Here is a 16,930-nt window from a genome sequence, read left to right on the forward strand (position 1 = left end):
TCTCCTTAGAGGAACGATATGCTTGTTTGACTTTGCAAATTTCTGCCAAAAGCACGTCCACTGTGTTTGCTTTTTAATCTTTTTAATCTTGTCGAGAAAGGATTTTAGTCAGCAGGTTAGAGGGGTTGTCCATAACCAGACAACAGCATTCTGTGTGTTCTTAAAATAAAGAAATAAATAAAATTGCAATATTTCTTCGCGACAAACAAAGAAGCAAAACCGAATAAAATGAACTCTTTGACACATGGCAGTCAAAGTGCTTCAAGTTGGTCCAAGAGTATGTTTGCCCTAAGAAATCCTACGACGGGAAATGAGTTTTGGCCATATCTACAACTGTTAATCTACTTTCAGTTTTTCAAATTAGTTCCGTTTGTGCAAGTGCCTCAGAGGGTCCACAGTTTATTCTTTAGCGTTGCTTCCTATGATCGAAGCCTTAAGTGCACTCGAATCAAGTGTACATTGTCTGTGGTAGTGCCCTGAGAGGCACCAAGCCTGTGGTATCAATGCTGATACTTTGTGTGTGTAACACTGACAGTTTCGAAGTGTGTGTGTGTGTGTGCGTGTGTGTGTGTGCGTTTTTAAGGGAGTGAATGTTTGTCTAACAGTGGTATTGCAGCCCTATACAAAGATGGATCTTATGTATGTCTTTTCTACCCCCAGCTGACAACACACACACACACACACACACACACACACACACACACACACACACACTCACAGACTCTCCAGCGAGTGTGTCTTTCCTGTGGAAGAGAGCCTTGCCCCTGGTAACCCCTCTCCTCTCCATCTCTATCTCTTACACCCTCTCTCCTCACTCTCCTCCTCTTCATCCTTCTCTGCTCCCACTCACTCTCTTTATCTCAGCACACAAAGGGGATAGAAAGAGGAGGGCGTGCATGGCAGATGGGGGACTGCATTTAAATCATCCGTCCCTCCAGGAATGCACGATTTCATGATTGCAATAATTAACACAAATTAAACCAGTCCCAGCAAAATCTGCGCGACGTTGCAATTTTGTCCAGTCACTGCAACACTCAAATTTCAAATCATTGTAGCTTCCATGAAGCAGGATTAGAAAGTTTGTCAGGTAACTGTGGAATAGATGACGCTGTATCCTGTTGATGGTGATTTGAATTTGTTAAACAAAATGTTAGATGCTGGAATATAATTCATTCATAATTCAGTCACACGTTAATTGCTAATAATATCTGAGATATGCTGTAAACCTTTTAAAGTGTTCTTTTGTAACACTTGTAAATCGTGTTACAGCATAGGGCTAATTTGCTAATCTTGCTTTGTGGAATACCTGCAAGGTGTACTTTATCCTTTACAAATAAAGCACATTTTTGTGTTTGAATTTTTTGGTTACAGAGCAGTTGTTTTCAGCTGTCAAAAAAATAGCAAAAACATGGCAAAATGCATCACAAAAAGCTACCGTGAAAGCAAACGTTTCAGGCTGCAACAATCCCAAGAAACATCCGTGAACTCCTGGAGGGACTGCGTTGTGTGAAAGAAAATATCATTCACTCGGCTTTCCGGTGATATATTCCTATTTTGGAACTTTTGGTGATGCACTCTGATTTCCCCGGCGTCCCTGACCTCTTTTGTCACCATCAGTGGCATGCCTGCAGCCAGGTGATGGCTTTGAGGCTTTCATTTCAAATTAAATGAACAAAAATACCGCAACTCTCAAAATGCCATGCCAGAACACAGCGACTTTTGGAATTTTTATTTTGTGGTTGGCATTACAGTGTTTACTCTGCAGACCAAAAGTTAGTTGAAAAGCCTCATCACTGTGCGCCTGTGTGTTAGGTATGAAAAAAAAAAGATCAGCAGCACCCATAGTCTGCAGAAAGCTTCAATCAGGGCGTCTTGGCGGCTTCAAGGAGTTCCAACATCAGAACTCTTCCAAGTCTGCGCTTTAAGCGTCAAACTGTCCCGCCAGGTATTCCCATATGATGTGAAGGCAGCATTACCTTGTACCCTCAGGCATTGGGGGATGAAGCCAGGAGGCACCTAGCTATTTGACAGCGCGAGTATTTCACTCCAGTTTTCAGCGAGTTATTTTTGTCCCATTGATTGGCGCTCCAAAGAATATTGTCTTGAGCCAGAACAACAAGCTCCCAGGCAATCACAGCTCAGTTTAACATCGTTTCCCCACGGAGCAAACTGGACAGCCGCGCTGGACCTTTGGACAATCACAATATCTGGCCATGGCCCATTACCACACATGCACACACACACACACACTCACACATACACTCACACACACAGCTGCGGAGTTCAACTCCCCCACTAGGTTTGCTTTTTCCTTTGGCCTTAATGCAATCTTTCAGTCCCCTTCTTTCTCCGTGTATCCATTTCTCTCTCTGTCCCTCCCCCCCCACCTCCACCCCATCACCACCAACCCTCCCTCTCTGTAATCCCAGTAACAATGTGTTCTGCCAGGGTGTCTTTGATATGGAGATAGACAGATATGGAGAGAGCCAAAAAAAAACTGGGAATGTCAACTCAGAGATTTTCCCAAACTCCCGAATAATGAAGGTGGATGCCGGGAGAATGTGACTGAGGGAAAGGCGTGAATAGACAGAGGGACAGACCTCTATTATATGGGGAATACTGGAAAGATATGATATATTTTTATCTTTGGGTGGATGAAAAAAGTCCTTGGACCTTTGCAGTTCTGATGCAGTTCTAGATGAGAAAAAGGTACAAAGGAATTGAGCGTCTTCTAATTTGACCGTGTCCAGTGGCTGCTCTTACAAGACGTGGGCGTGTGTGCAATAACTCTGCTCATGTGCTAATGGACTCTGGGATGTGTTTTTTAACCAACTTGTGAAGCCAAAGGCAGATTTCCACATCTGTGCCCCATAAAGATTATTATCTTATGGAGCAGCGGCATAATATACAACCAGTGTGAGAGACTGTAACCGGAAGGTTCAATCCCACAAGGGTTTCCTGTGGAAGTGTCCATGAGCAAGATGCTGGACTCCAGCATGTTGATTTGCTGTAAATGACTTGAGCAGATTCATGGCTAAAAAGTCACCTGATTGAGCTGTTATCACTCTATTGTCTGGGCGTTATCGGTGGTGATGAGTCCCACAGGGTTGGGTTAGTAGGTCCCTGCTGCACCTTGTAGCTGGTCGTCCTCTCATCAGTCTGTCTCCACCACTGAAACACTAGCTTTAGCTTTGTTGACTTTTAGCTACTTTCCTTAGTTTTTCATTAGTACTTAGCTACTTGCTTAAAGTTAGAAAAGGATCTTTGTGAAGCTTAGGAAAGGGTGTGCTGTGATGGATAAGTGTAGGAAAAGGTCATGGTTAAGGTTAGAAAAAGGTAGTGACTGAAGTTAGCAAACCTAATGACATGTTCCCTAAAGTTCATGAGCTAACATTCACTAGCGAAGAGGCTCTGCAGGGTCTGTGTGACCGAATAAAATGCTTGATGGAAACAGAAAATGTTGAGAACAATCTCAAAAATGTGACTACAAGTTTATACTCTAGCTTGAGATGGATACACATTTTATACCGTATTTCCCCAATTAATTGCAGCCATTTTGCTTATTAAACGCCCACCCGAATAACTGCTGGGGCGATTATTTGCATTATATTGAGGTAAACCCAAAATAAGGCGATTCACCTTATTTTTGCAGAAGTAAACAGCTAGCCACACAATAACTGTGCGGCACTTCCATTTTCTGTGAAAATAAGAGAGCTAGCTAACGTTAGAAAAAAAGGGTGTACTGTAATCTTAAATCGACCGACTGTAAATATGTTGGACAGTAACTGTCATCACAATAATGGTCTGGTGCAGGTCTGTGCAAAAATAAATAAAGGCCTGCAGCGAATAGCCGCCTGGTTCTTTTAAACGCCCGGGGTCCAAGTTGATTTTGCGTATTAAACGCCCGAGCTATTAATTGGGGAAATACGGTATTTATAGACAGATGTGATAATTCATGAAGAAACTGCATCGCATTTGAGATACATTGTAACACTATTGCGGTTATCTGGCTAATTTGCTCATCCTAATTTGTAGAATAGCCCCACTTTTGGTAGACTTAGTCCTTATTTGACCTCTGACCTCAGACAGAGCTGCTGTTGTGGCGGATTGGTGGTGTAGCAAACATCAGAATGTGCAAGTGGGCAGAAGACAAAATCAAGACATTTGTCTTAAATCTGCAAAGAATGGAGCAGCAAGATTAGACAGGAAAAAGTAGTGCACTGATTTGTTAAGGTTTGGGAACACACACACACACCAAAAGAAAAGTAGGCCCAGCCGTGTAGCCCGCTAACACACGTGTTGCCTGTAGCCATGTTACATCATCGTTCCCACACGCGGGACGCTACGCCTTACTTGCTTAAACGGATTTAACAGAAACACACTTTAATTTGCTGAGTTTTTTTTTTTTTTTTTTTTTTTTTTTTTGCAGGATTTAATTCCTCACTTGCAGTTAATTCATATGTTTTATGGAAACGTGGGCACTGTCGAGGAAGATGCGATCTTAGTTGCCTTTCAGTTTGGATTCTTTCCCACATTGTAAAGTAACTTTTACTAATTAGACTTATCTTTCCGACTCAGCACTTTTGTTTTAGCTCTCACTCTCTCTTGCTGACTTCCTCTCTGTCTCTGTCACTGTCTTCCTACCTCCAGCCAGAAAAAGTAGTTGAGCTTTAAATTAAGGACATCTCTCTCTCTCTTGCTATCTGTCTCCCCTTCCTCTGCTCATGTTGCCTTTCTCTTCACTAGCCATTGGAACTCTGTTTTCCTCCCAGCTATCTTTACTTTCCTCCATTACTTCAAATGCCACTACATGGAGACACTGCAGCTCCCTGTCGCTCTCAGTCATTCCCTCCTTCACTCACTTTTATCTTTGATTGTCTCCTACGTAGCTCCTCTCTTTTCTCTACCTCTGTGTCTCTGTCCTGTTTTCTGTTAATAGACCCCCCCACACACACACGCTCCTGCACCCCATACACACACATACAAACACTCCTTTCAATCAATAGTCCATACCTTGTCTGTTTTCCAGGTTGCATCCCTCCCACAGATCTTTGTTTTCTGTCGCTTTGTTCTGTCAGAAGACTAACCGTGTCCTCCATCACCCCCTCGCTCTTTCAGCTCTTTCATGTACTTCTCTGGTTCTCTTTCTGTCACTCTGTTTCACACTCGGAATTATTTTCTTTTTTTAACATGCATGCACATACAGTATGTGTACATGCATTCACACACATAGGGGGTGGCATCATCTAAAATGGGCCACTTTGTGGTAAATGATTCGTAAGGCCATAAAAGAAGATATGCATGAGTTCTACTGATATTTTTATACATTGGCATGGGTCTCTTTAATATTTATATGTTAAAAAATGTGAAAAAGTATCATTGTTTTGGAATTATGAGAGAGTATCAGCAGATTGCCTCTTGAGCTACAGCACAGTGTTATCTCTCTGACATACTTAATGTCAGACTCTGCTCCGCCCACCTTACCAACCCCAGACCAATCAAAACTATTGTTACATGTCAATTAGTGTTGTAGCAGCAATGCAAGATCAGTTATGATTGGCTGTGAAATCTGAAAGCACTGTGAGTCCCAACCTTATCTGACCCATTTTACGTGATGGCCCATTTTAGCTGACACCACCTCACACACTTACTGCATCTTTTCTGTTGTGTACAGAAAGACTATGCAACATGTTACCTTACAAAGAACAACGTGGTGCACCATTTAACATATACCATGCAATATACCAGTGGTTCTCAACTGGTGGGTTGCAGTCCAGAAGTGGACTGCAGGTTGATTTTGAGTCGAACACAGGCATGTGGGTCTTATTTGTCAAAACCAAAAGAATTGCATAACACGTATAATATTCTGTGCAGCATACTGTACTATGTAAGATTTACAGTAATATACCATGTTGGAAAGGTTACTTCTGAAGTGTAACTAGTCACATTACAAACTATGACCATGGTTTGGCTTTGAATATGTGACACAGAAAAACAAACAAACAAATCAGTACAGTACAGTCAGCCACTGGGGGCAGTGCTGAGCCTTGCTAAACAGAGGAGAATATATGACAATCCATGAGGCTAAATGCTATAAAATGATAGAATAGAATAGAATAGAATGCCTTTATTGTCACTATACACATGTACAATGAGATTAAGAGCAGCTCCTTTTAGTGCAAACATGTAATAATAAAGAACAAAAAAATCAAAAAGATAAATTTCAATATAGATAAGAATAAGTAAGAATAAAAATAAGTTATATATACAGTAAGTAGTTCTATATACAGTAAGGATTTAGTGGTGATATTGCACATTTAAATAGTGTTCACAGTAGGTGGTTGTGAGGTAGTCTGGGGGGATTGGGGAGGGTTGGGCTGTGATGTCACATTTACATTTAATTACAAACATATACCAGTAACTGGACTATTACTTTCATAGTTGCATGGCTCAATATTTGTAATGAAGACATAATTATAAGCTGACATGAAATTTCAGAAGATTATGTATCAGGACAGAGGCTATGTGCTGTTGACTGGTTGCATAAGCATAGGAGGAAAAAAGCATATTTTTGCTAAATGTTTCCAGATTGGATTCGTCTGTACACAGAGAACTGTGCATTCCTTTAACCAGTGTTTGGCTATTTTCACTAATGCACAGTATTTAAAAAAAAAAAAAAAGCTTAACTTAGAGAGCTGATTTTTTGGAAAAGTCCCACTGACTGCTGTTCCACATATACACACTACAGGTTAGTTTAAGATACACTACACAGTGTACCATACTGTACAAACTACATGAATGTGTTTCATATTCCTGAATGCCTCTGTGTGCATTTAGTATTAGGTGTGACATATAATCTGTGTTGGTCCAGTCATTATGCAGTAAAGCAAAGACTGTGAAGCTGTTAACCCTTTCAAACACACACACACACACACACACTGTTCCCTCTGTTCTTCATCTCCTCTTATTATTTGAGTCTCTATTTATTAACCTCTTCACCACTAAACCCCCTTCCCTTCTTCATGTGTGTGTGTGTGTGTGTGTGTGTGTGTGTGTGTGTGTCCCTCAGGCTTTATTGGCTGATTTGGACTGAGAGCATTGTAGCCTTCTGTCTGAATCCAAACACTTTGGCACAGTAAACACTACAGTCACTGCTGGAACAAACCAGCAAATGATGGTTTTATTACCTGCTTTCTGGCACCACTCTCTCTCCCTCTCTCTCTCTCTCTCTCTCTCTCTCTCTCTCTCTCTCTCTCTCTCTCTCTCTCTCTCTCTCTCACTCTCTCTCTCTCTCTCTGTATGTGTGTGTGTGTGTGTCATTGGTCCTGTCTAATGTATGAGTATGGTAAAACCAGCATGATCTCTTTGTATTACAAGGTAGTAGAGACTTTGTAAGATGAAATAATTCCAAAGTGTAGGAAGCACTTACACACCCACGCTATATCCCAAAGTGTTAGTGTGCAACAAAGCTAACGGGATAGTTCTCCACTTTAGAAAAACGTGGTTTTTCACTTCCCCCTAGCTGTTATGCTGTATGTAGGACAGTAGCGGTGCTCTCTTCCTCTCCTTGTTACTGAGTGCTGGATACTGGCTGGATGCTCCACATGCTAACTGTTAGCCTCCTTCCGTTGAAGTGGACTGGCCACAGAGGGTGTTGCACAGAAACAAGCCATCCTCCCAATCATGTATAAGGACAACAATGAATGCCATAATCTGTAAAATCCCCAACGTTGTTCTATTTCTTTAATAGCCTTTGAAAGTTTTACGGCCTACATCTGAGAGGCGTGCTATAAATATAGCCAATAAATTATAGCCTCAAATCGTATTCTGTGTCTGAAGCAGTAAAATTCCTTCCTCCTATTCTGGCACTTCAACAGCTGAACAGGAACTTAGTTTTATGTTGTTGTATCACCTCGGTTTATTTCTTCAGAAAGTAAAACTCATTAGTGTCTCTTATTAAAGACGCTGGCTTGTGGAGTTGCACACTTGACTACTTGGTGTTTATATCATACAAATACTGATACTTTATGTGTGTGTCTGCGTGTAAGACTGATTTCACTATTGATAAGTTATGTCTTCCTCTATGCCTCTGCGTGTTTGTGTGGTGTCAGCTTTTTAAAGAGGACTTCCATACTTCATTTCCATGCAAGCAGTTGTATGTTAGAACTCCAGTATCATTTTGCCTCCCTTTTATCCGGCTGTAAAATGTGTGGGTGTCAACCAAAAACTCAAATTCTTATTGTACTCAAATTATCTATTATAAAATGTTTGTGCCCCCGTATCACTTGCAAAATGGTTTGCAATGTAAAATGTGGCTAAATTGTAGTGAATGGGCTGAACATTCCCAATGACTGGAATGGTTCTTAAGGTTAGGAATGAAATTACAGATGGTTGAGTTAGGTGTAGCTTAGAGATGGTTATGGTTAGGAAAGGGCTTTCCATAGCCAAGATTAGTGAAAGGATCCAGGGACCTGTGGGATATGGCAGAATCACGGCTAGGCGAACATGTGCAAAACCCAGTGGGCAAATTTTCCTCCTCGAGGGGGAGAAATCTCACATTTTTCATCCACGAGGTCACTCGGCGGTGCAGTGTGGGGGTGGAGTGGGCGTGGGGTGGAACAGAAAATGTCATATTTATGCGATTTCTCTTAGTGAACGAAAGGAGCCAAGAGGCATTCTGCTAAATTATTAAACGCGGAATCCTGTCGTGTTATTTTGGATCCGTTTGCATCTGGCTGCCGGAGTTTTAGCTTGCAACTACGAAAACTGCAAATGAATGTCAGGATGGGATGTACATCGCTAGAAGGGACAGGACTGGCCGTCTGTGACTGTGGTGTGTGTGTGTGTGTCCTTGATTGTGTGTATTTCTCTGCTTATGGGAAAGCAATAGATCACTAGATATATGCTGTATCCGTCATCATGGGGCTGCAAATGTCAAAACCAAACTATAATTCCTTAACCAACATAAATACTGATTTACATTTTTGTGTTTGTGTGTGTGTGTTGGAGGTGGGGGGGTGGTTATAGAGGAGAGGGAGAGAGACACTGAACTTGAGAGAGGCATATTGCATTTTCAGCAGCAGTGTAGCTGTAAATGCTAAGCCAAACAGCGCTGCAATAGTTGACCGAACATTGATTTTTTTTTTTCTTTTTGTCCTGCCTTGCTTGTGTGTGTGTGTGTGAGAGAGTGTATGTGAGGCAACAAGAAATTTAGAAAGAGAAGTAGCACCTTTTTCTTGACAACATTTTTTGTGTGTAAATGTTAGCCAGCCAGCATGATAATTCCTATTAATGAAATGGTTTATTATTTTTTTTTTTTTCTTTGCTCTGCTTTTCAACAACTAATTAGATTCTGTTCTGGCAGCCTATTCCTACGGGATGCAAGGCTAGACAAAGTAACCTGTCAGGGCAACACACACAAACACAGACACGCACGCACACACACACACACACACACACACACACACACACACACACAGAGGAGCATTTAGCATTCTGAAGTCTCTAAATACCAAGGTTACCACATCGATGCACAATTGATTTTGCTCTCTCCTTGTGAGTCTGGCCTCAGACAATCTCATCACACAGCCAGTCCTACCTGCTGCTCAGATTAACACCCCAAACACCTCCACAACTCAACTGAAGTTCAAATTCACTCTAATTAGAGCTATTAAAGACACTCTTTGTAACTTAATGGAGCTGCCGTATGTCCTTGAAGAGTAAAACATGCAAATAGAAAATGGGAGTTTTGGATTGTAACTGCATTAGCATAAAATACAGGGCTATTTTACTGTAATCACAAAGCTAGTATACCTTGAGATACATAGAAAATTCATTGATGTCCAGAGAAAGCCCAGAGTGACAAATGTTAGCAGTTGACCGTGGATGATATAGGTCTGTAGTTGTTCAATATTTGAACAACTGTAGAATTGTTTTATGTTATCAACTCAGTGTCATACAAAAAGTATGGCTACAACAAACCCGAGTTTTTAAATGAAAATATGTAATTTGATAATTAATAGATAATTGTCTACTGCTGCATTGATGACCAAAAGCATAAGATCATAGCCAGCAGGAAAAGTACTTGTTCCAGGAGTTCAGCAGATGCACAAATTGTTATTCTTATAATAAGCTGATACTTTTTATAATTTATCAATGAAAATAAATAATTCCCAACAATGGACCAGCAAAATCATGTTACATGTCAGCAATCTAACTCTGATAACCACCATTAACTTTTAACTCAACTGAACATTCACCATACAATTATGTCTGCTGCCTACATGATTATAATAAACAAAAAGTATATCCATAGAACCCTTCAAATATATCCTCTAACACACAGACAACAAACTCATTTTTGTTGTCTGTGTGTTACAGGCCTGTTGTACCAAAATTTGGATGCTACAAAATTGTTTCCCCTGGCTGTGTGTCCTTGGTGTGTATTGTTGTTTTAGCACAGACCAAGAAATTACTGTGGGGGAATATGCTTAATAAAAGGAAAATAAATAAATAAATAAATAAACGACAGTTATTTTCTTCCCTGGTGTGAAATCCAAGTACATCCAGGGAAAACAATCTTTTTAAGTGAATTACTGTTTTGACATCTCACACACTGATGAGCCTACAGAAATGCCAAATTAATGTTGAGTTAGGAACAATGTAAAAAGCTTTTTCTTTGGATACAGGTTATGTCATTATCGACCTAAGGTCTGTCTCATGCCTCTGCAGTAGTAGTACAAAGGATAGTTCTTTATAGTTGTGTCATACCTCTGTCAAAATATAACTGCATGGGCTCACCTGGTAGAGCACGTACCACGTAGTAAGGCTGAGTCCTTTCCGAACAGCCTCTTCTCTATTTCTCTGTCTTCCCTGTCTTTTCTGTCTCATTCTACTATCACTATCAAATAAAGCCAAAAAAGGGCTCAAACACTTACCCAGAAGTACTCCAGAGTAACCAAAAGAGTACTTTGGCATTTACCAACTTTACCCAAAAGCACTTAGTCACCCAAAAGTTATACAAGAAGTACCTTAAAGTACCCAAAAGTGCTGAAATAGTTGCCCAAAAATACTTTTGGGTATATTTGGGTAGCTGTTTGAGCACTTATGGGTACTTTGTGGTATTTTGGGGTAACCTTTTGAGCACACATTAATTTTGGGAAACACTTTGAACACTTTGGGGTTCTTCTTGGTAATTTTGGGTGATTGGTTGAACCCCGAAATTCAGTGTGGGGGCATTCTGGTAACTGAAGATTCTTGGATAGTTTTTGGTAACTGTTTGGGCACTTTTGGGTTCTTTGGGGTACATGTAGGTAACTGTTTGAGCTTATTTGGTTACTGCTGGTCTGTTTAACACTTTGGAATACTTTTTGGTCATTATTGGACTTGGGTTTTGCCTAATCTCACTTCCTGTCACAAAATTAAAACAAAAACTGCATCTGTGATTCATCACATTGTGATGCATGCAGCCGTTTTGTACCAGTTGAGTAAAAACTAGATGACGCTGGCATTTTCCTTGGTGGTGGAAATATAATTAATAGACCGTGTGGACCTTATGGACGTTGCTCAACCTTCCATTGTGCTTAACTTTAATGTCACATTCTGCACAACCCATCACAGAGGTATAAATGCCCAGCACAAATGCAAGCGCACAAAATAAAGCCCACTGTCATCACAGAGGGACAAAATAACAACCGTTTTTGTTGTTGATCCAATTCTGGTATGTCTTTCCATTTGTAAGTACTCACACTATGAGCATACATCTTCATACTTCATCATCCAACCATTTTTTCCCCTTGAGATTTTGGTTGCCATTGTTGCTGCTGTCAATTTTATTTATTCTTTCAATTCATCATTGTTTTTTTCTGCCCCCACCCCACCTTTGGTTCTGTTTTCCCATAGGTTCTCCCATGCCCTCCCCTTCCTGTCCATCATCTGCCATAGACCAATCACATCCCCCATCACCCCATCCACATGACAATCCGTTGCTAAGCAACGTGGCTGAGCCAGACTCAGAGGAGGAGGAAGAGGAGGAGGAGGAAGAGGAAGAGGAGTATGCGGCCCGATTGTACTTACCTGTAACACATGGTAAAGAGATTCAGCAAACATTATTAGCATGGCTTTTAGAGGCTCATTCACTGTCTATTTCTAATCTAAACTGTGGCCCACATCTGATATGATGGATATGATGCAGTTTGATTTGTTGTAGAACTGATCAATATTAGTAGTCGTCTGTAGGAAAATCTTCCTCTGAGCTGATCCTGATGAGACCCTCTGACCAAATTCCACCCAGGAGTGCATTATGTTTTATATGTCATTATCCTCAGAAACAAGCAATACTTGTTAATAGTCATGAAAATGGTAAACATTTAGATAATGCCCGTAGATTTGAAATATGGTATTAACAGTTTCATCTCAAAATGATTGTAATTAGTGTCAGTCTTGACAAATCCACATCAGTAGTTTGAATACGGCACTCTCTTAAAAAAACATGTATCCTCTGTCTGCATTTGGATTTGGCTGTCACGTATAAATGAGATCAGAGGGGTTGGATTTATTTGGAAGTCACTTTCTGCTTCTGCCTTCCACCTCCTCTTGGGAACTTTTACCGCTCAATCTAAACTTCCTGCAGCTGCGGCAAAGTGTGTTTACGTGCTCAGAATATTCCAGATACCTGCTCATATTCTGCCATATTCATTCCCATCTTTGCAGACAGGCAGGCAGGCAGGCAGTCAGCACTAGGCAGGTTGAATCTGTGTAGATTATCAACTGATTGAATGAGACATAATCATTTAGCTAAATAAAATTCATCCCATCTTGCACTCTTCTTTGAGTTGTGAAAAATATTTCATTTTCCTACCATCTGAGCCAGCCCTTCTTCTGTTGTTGTTGTTGTTTTTTTTGTTTTACTTTTTTCCATGTCTTTGTTCTATTTTGCAGAGGCCTTCCTATGAACTGTAGCTATTGTTTCATGTTGTCTGCTTTTGATAAATGTTCAGATCATTCATGACGCTTGGCAGACAGTGTAATATAGAGGCTTGAACCCCTGATGACTTTCAGTTTGCTGCCAATGGTTGTACTTAATAGAACGACCGGCCCTGGTGGGAGTCAAACCACTTTCTCTGTCTCTGTCTCAGTTTCTCTTTTCCTTTCTTTTTTGTTTGCGTTATGACCTTCCTTCCCTTGTCTCTCTGCCTTTGTGTCTTCCTCTCTTTATTTCTCTGTCTGTGTATCACACATAAATGAAAAAAAAAAAAACAAAACAATATGTATTCTTGGAGAACGGCTGATAGATCTTTAAGCCTCTGAACACCATGGAGTTTTATTTTGTAATGGTTTACTTAACCTTCTGTTCAAAGTTCCCTGTACTTTTCAAAAATACTTTATTTATTTATTTATTTATTTATTCATTTATTTTTTTAAAGAAATGCTACTTTGGCCAATTTTTTTAAGAAAAGAAAAATAAATTTTTCAATTCAATTAATTTTTTCCAATTTTTATTATTGTTATAGCTTCATTTTTTATGGGAATCTGCACCTTCCAAAGAACAAAAACTGTGTCTTAGTAGGCCAAAGTAGTGATTTCTTTTTAAATGTTTTTTTTTTTTTTTTTTTTTTTTTTGAAAATGTAAATTCAATTAAATATGTCAAAATTATAGCCCTCTCCTGGGTCCATGGGGTTTAGAGGGTTAATGCTAACACAAGAAAAGCCATTGGATATTGTGGGTCCAAAAGAAGGCCAAGAAATCATCAGCTGAAGGGGTTACAGATAATTACAACTACTAACTGACTGCATGTCTTTGAAAATCTAATAACACTGGGTTTACATAATAATAACAATAATAATGTTTTTAAATATTTTGTTGCTAAAATTTAGTCCAACTTTTAAAAAGCATCAACCTTTGGCTGCAGTAGCCTTTACCAGTGCTTTGGCAGAGCGAAGTGCATTAATTTTTCATCTAAAAGGATTGTTAATTGTTCCTCAGTAGCTAAATCTTTGCATTCTTTTGGTTCTTTTTGATTCATGCATCTTGGATGAGTTGCAAGATTTTTTTTTTTAGTCCTGTCCATCACACTCACACAAACCCTTTTGATTCAAAAAGCTGTCATTCAGCCATGTGTTGTAGATTGAGACAGACGAAGCTTCCCTCAACCATAGATGCCAGATAATTCATATTCCATCCTATGAATCAAATAGATTTTGCACTCTCATCTCTCGCATTGATGACATGATTTGAGAGAGTTTGGCTTAGAAGCGATGCTCTGTGATAGGATTTACTGCGGTGGGAGATGATTCAGTGTATTTCAATGCTTGGGGTCAGGACCCAGGATTGGCTGTGAGCCTATTCTTGGTGGAACCCCACATAAGAATTGCACATTTTGAATCATTGTGGTGTGAGGTTTTTTGAAAGGAATGTGCCGACTCTTCTTGCACAACGGTAAAGAGATCAAATGCTCCAGGTCATTTTTTTAGAAGGCAAGGAAAGTTAAGGGCAAATACTTCAAGGCTGTTGTCAAGACGTTTCCTCACAGCCTCTTGCAAATTATGTAACGGTGATGCTCAGACAAAGGTCCCACACTAGCTTAAAAATTATTTTGATTTCACTTTATCAATGTTGAAGGACTTGGCAGCTTTTCTAAATGTATGGGTCAGATCCCTGATACTGTAGTTCCTGATTAGCCTGACACATCATTTTGCTGATATGTTGGGCCAATTTTAAATGAACCAAGAGCGATAAATGAACAAAGAAGTGCCAAGCAGGATGTTTGAAGAAAAAGTTTCTCCACTGTTTTGGACTCTAGAATTCTTCTTGTGAGTCTCTTGAATATGAGTCAGTCTAAACTAGGGTTAGACAAATAAATGCTGCCAATGTATTAGCATGTTATTAAAAAAATATATGTGGTGTTGGCCAGCTCTGATGTGATGGAGGTCCCTTTCTGACCACAGTTTGGCAACAACTCTGATAATTAGTGAATTATCTTGCGTTTCTGCGTTTCTTTCTTTCTTTTTTTTTTTTTTTCGATGTCCGTATATTTGTAGCATAGCTAGAATGAAGTTGAATAGCTGACAGTTTTCTTATATCTGAAATATCACTTGTACATGGTTTGGTTTTGGTGTCACCCTCTCAGGGCTCTGTTTTAACAATCTAAATTCAAAGTCTGCAAAGTATGATGCCAGTGCATTTAAGGGCGTAACATGCACTAAAACAGTTGGAGTGCCATCTCCCATTCCCTTTGCTTGCACCTTGGTTGATTGCTATTATAATGGCACACTTGCCAGGTAAGAGGGAATGCTTCTCTGCAGAGGAAACTGGAACGTGTACAGGCAATGGCACCCGCCTATGTAGGTGCACTTTACTATCTTGATAATGTGTCCTTAAAATAACAGTGAAAACTGTGCCATTGACTTACTTTTTCTTGGCCAGTCATACATTTACACAACATTGGCGCTGGACAAGAAAATGACAGCTGTGTTGGTCAGAAACTAGCAAAGACATTTGCGTCACACTCAGTGCTGCTTTGTGCCCTGTGTAAAATAGGGCCTCCAGAATCAAACAGCAGGAGTTTCTTTCTGGAGTTGCCATTTTACATCAACAGGCACCAGTCATAGAGGGAGATATCTATCATAGACTTACCTCTTTTCTACCAATACAGTTTTGGTTCTTGAATTGGTTTCATTCGGCATTCTTGGAACCAAGACGCTACCAAGCAAACCCACCCCACCAGTTTCAGGTGGAAACATTGCATAATGGTTGCTAACCACCAGTTCCTGCATTACTGTGGCTAAATTCAGCCCCAGTCTGCTGGTTTGCTGGTCTACCCAGCACCCCATATTAGCCTGCCCAGAGCCATTTTTCACGCAATCCTTTTTGGAGTATCTCTTCATGTTTTTGTTTTATTTTTAAACTTGTTGGTAATTTGGTCCGGGGTTCTAAGGAGCCCAACCTTTACTAGCTCTTCAACAATTTTAAGATACAATTTTACTGTTTCTAGTAGTCCCTTCCATCTTCTCGTGAAAGTGAGGAGATGAAAGCAATAGTTTTGTTTCTTTGGCAGACCGCTGCACACTCTTTGATTTTTCATCATCTTCACCTTTCCCTGTCCTATAATGCACACCCACTCTTGTTGTTGTCACAGTTCCCTCTTTCGGTCCTGGTATCTTTTGGTTCCGGCAAGGGACCAACTTTTTCAGTCTCTGAACCAATTTATTTTTCACTGAAACTCTCAGAACGGTTCAGAATTGGCTTTGTGAAACCGGAATGTAACCAGTTCCTTGTTGGTTGAAAAAGCCTACAAGATCCCAATTGCCCCACTGACAGCCTCAAGAAACTGGAATGCAATGCAGATTCTAAAATACAGCCACTAGATATGTTGTGTTTTGTGTAAAGGGTATAACTTTGTCTCAACTGGAAAGAACTCTTTACTTTTGCTATTGTGACTTTTTCTCAACTGGAAAGAACTCTATACTTTTGCTATTGTTGTGACTTTTTCTCAACTGGAAGGAAAACTCTTTACTTTTGCTATTGATATCTCCACCTACATTTATAACCAACAGATGATACAGCAAACTCATTCCCCTTCTCTCTCTGGGGGCTGTCAGAAGGAATTTTTGGGAAATGTAGTAAATAATAAACTGAAGATGTGGATGAGGCAGGTTTAGGAAGTGGGCACAACAAAACAGTCAATTACAACACAATCACAAAATAACTCCTGCAAAACACCAGTCATTGAGATTGATGATAACAGAGTAGCAGTATGTGATGGGGAATTTAATAAGTAGCAGACACCACTGTTAAACGTCTGCCAATCTTTGTCATGGTCCAACAGCAGATCGCTTTAAGAGCTTACTTGACAAGAATTTGGCATAATCTTTAAAGTCCCGGTCAGCTGTCATCAGGCCCATTCCTGGTAGGTCCCCACATGGCAAATGT

The 16,930-nt window shown here is 40.1% G+C and overlaps 1 protein-coding gene across 1 annotated transcript in view; it reads left to right on the forward strand.

Moving 5' to 3' along the window:
- Positions 1–16,930, forward strand: part of tenm3 (teneurin transmembrane protein 3) — a 339,790-nt gene that overhangs the window by 105,007 nt on the left and 217,853 nt on the right. The window contains exon 5 of the mRNA XM_030056695.1: positions 11,902–12,087. Coding sequence (XP_029912555.1) covers positions 11,902–12,087 — 186 coding nt within the window. The remainder of the gene's footprint in view (positions 1–11,901; positions 12,088–16,930) is intronic.

Source organism: Myripristis murdjan, chromosome 1, assembly GCF_902150065.1.
Source record: "Myripristis murdjan chromosome 1, fMyrMur1.1, whole genome shotgun sequence".
NCBI classification, from domain to species: domain Eukaryota; kingdom Metazoa; phylum Chordata; class Actinopteri; order Holocentriformes; family Holocentridae; genus Myripristis; species Myripristis murdjan.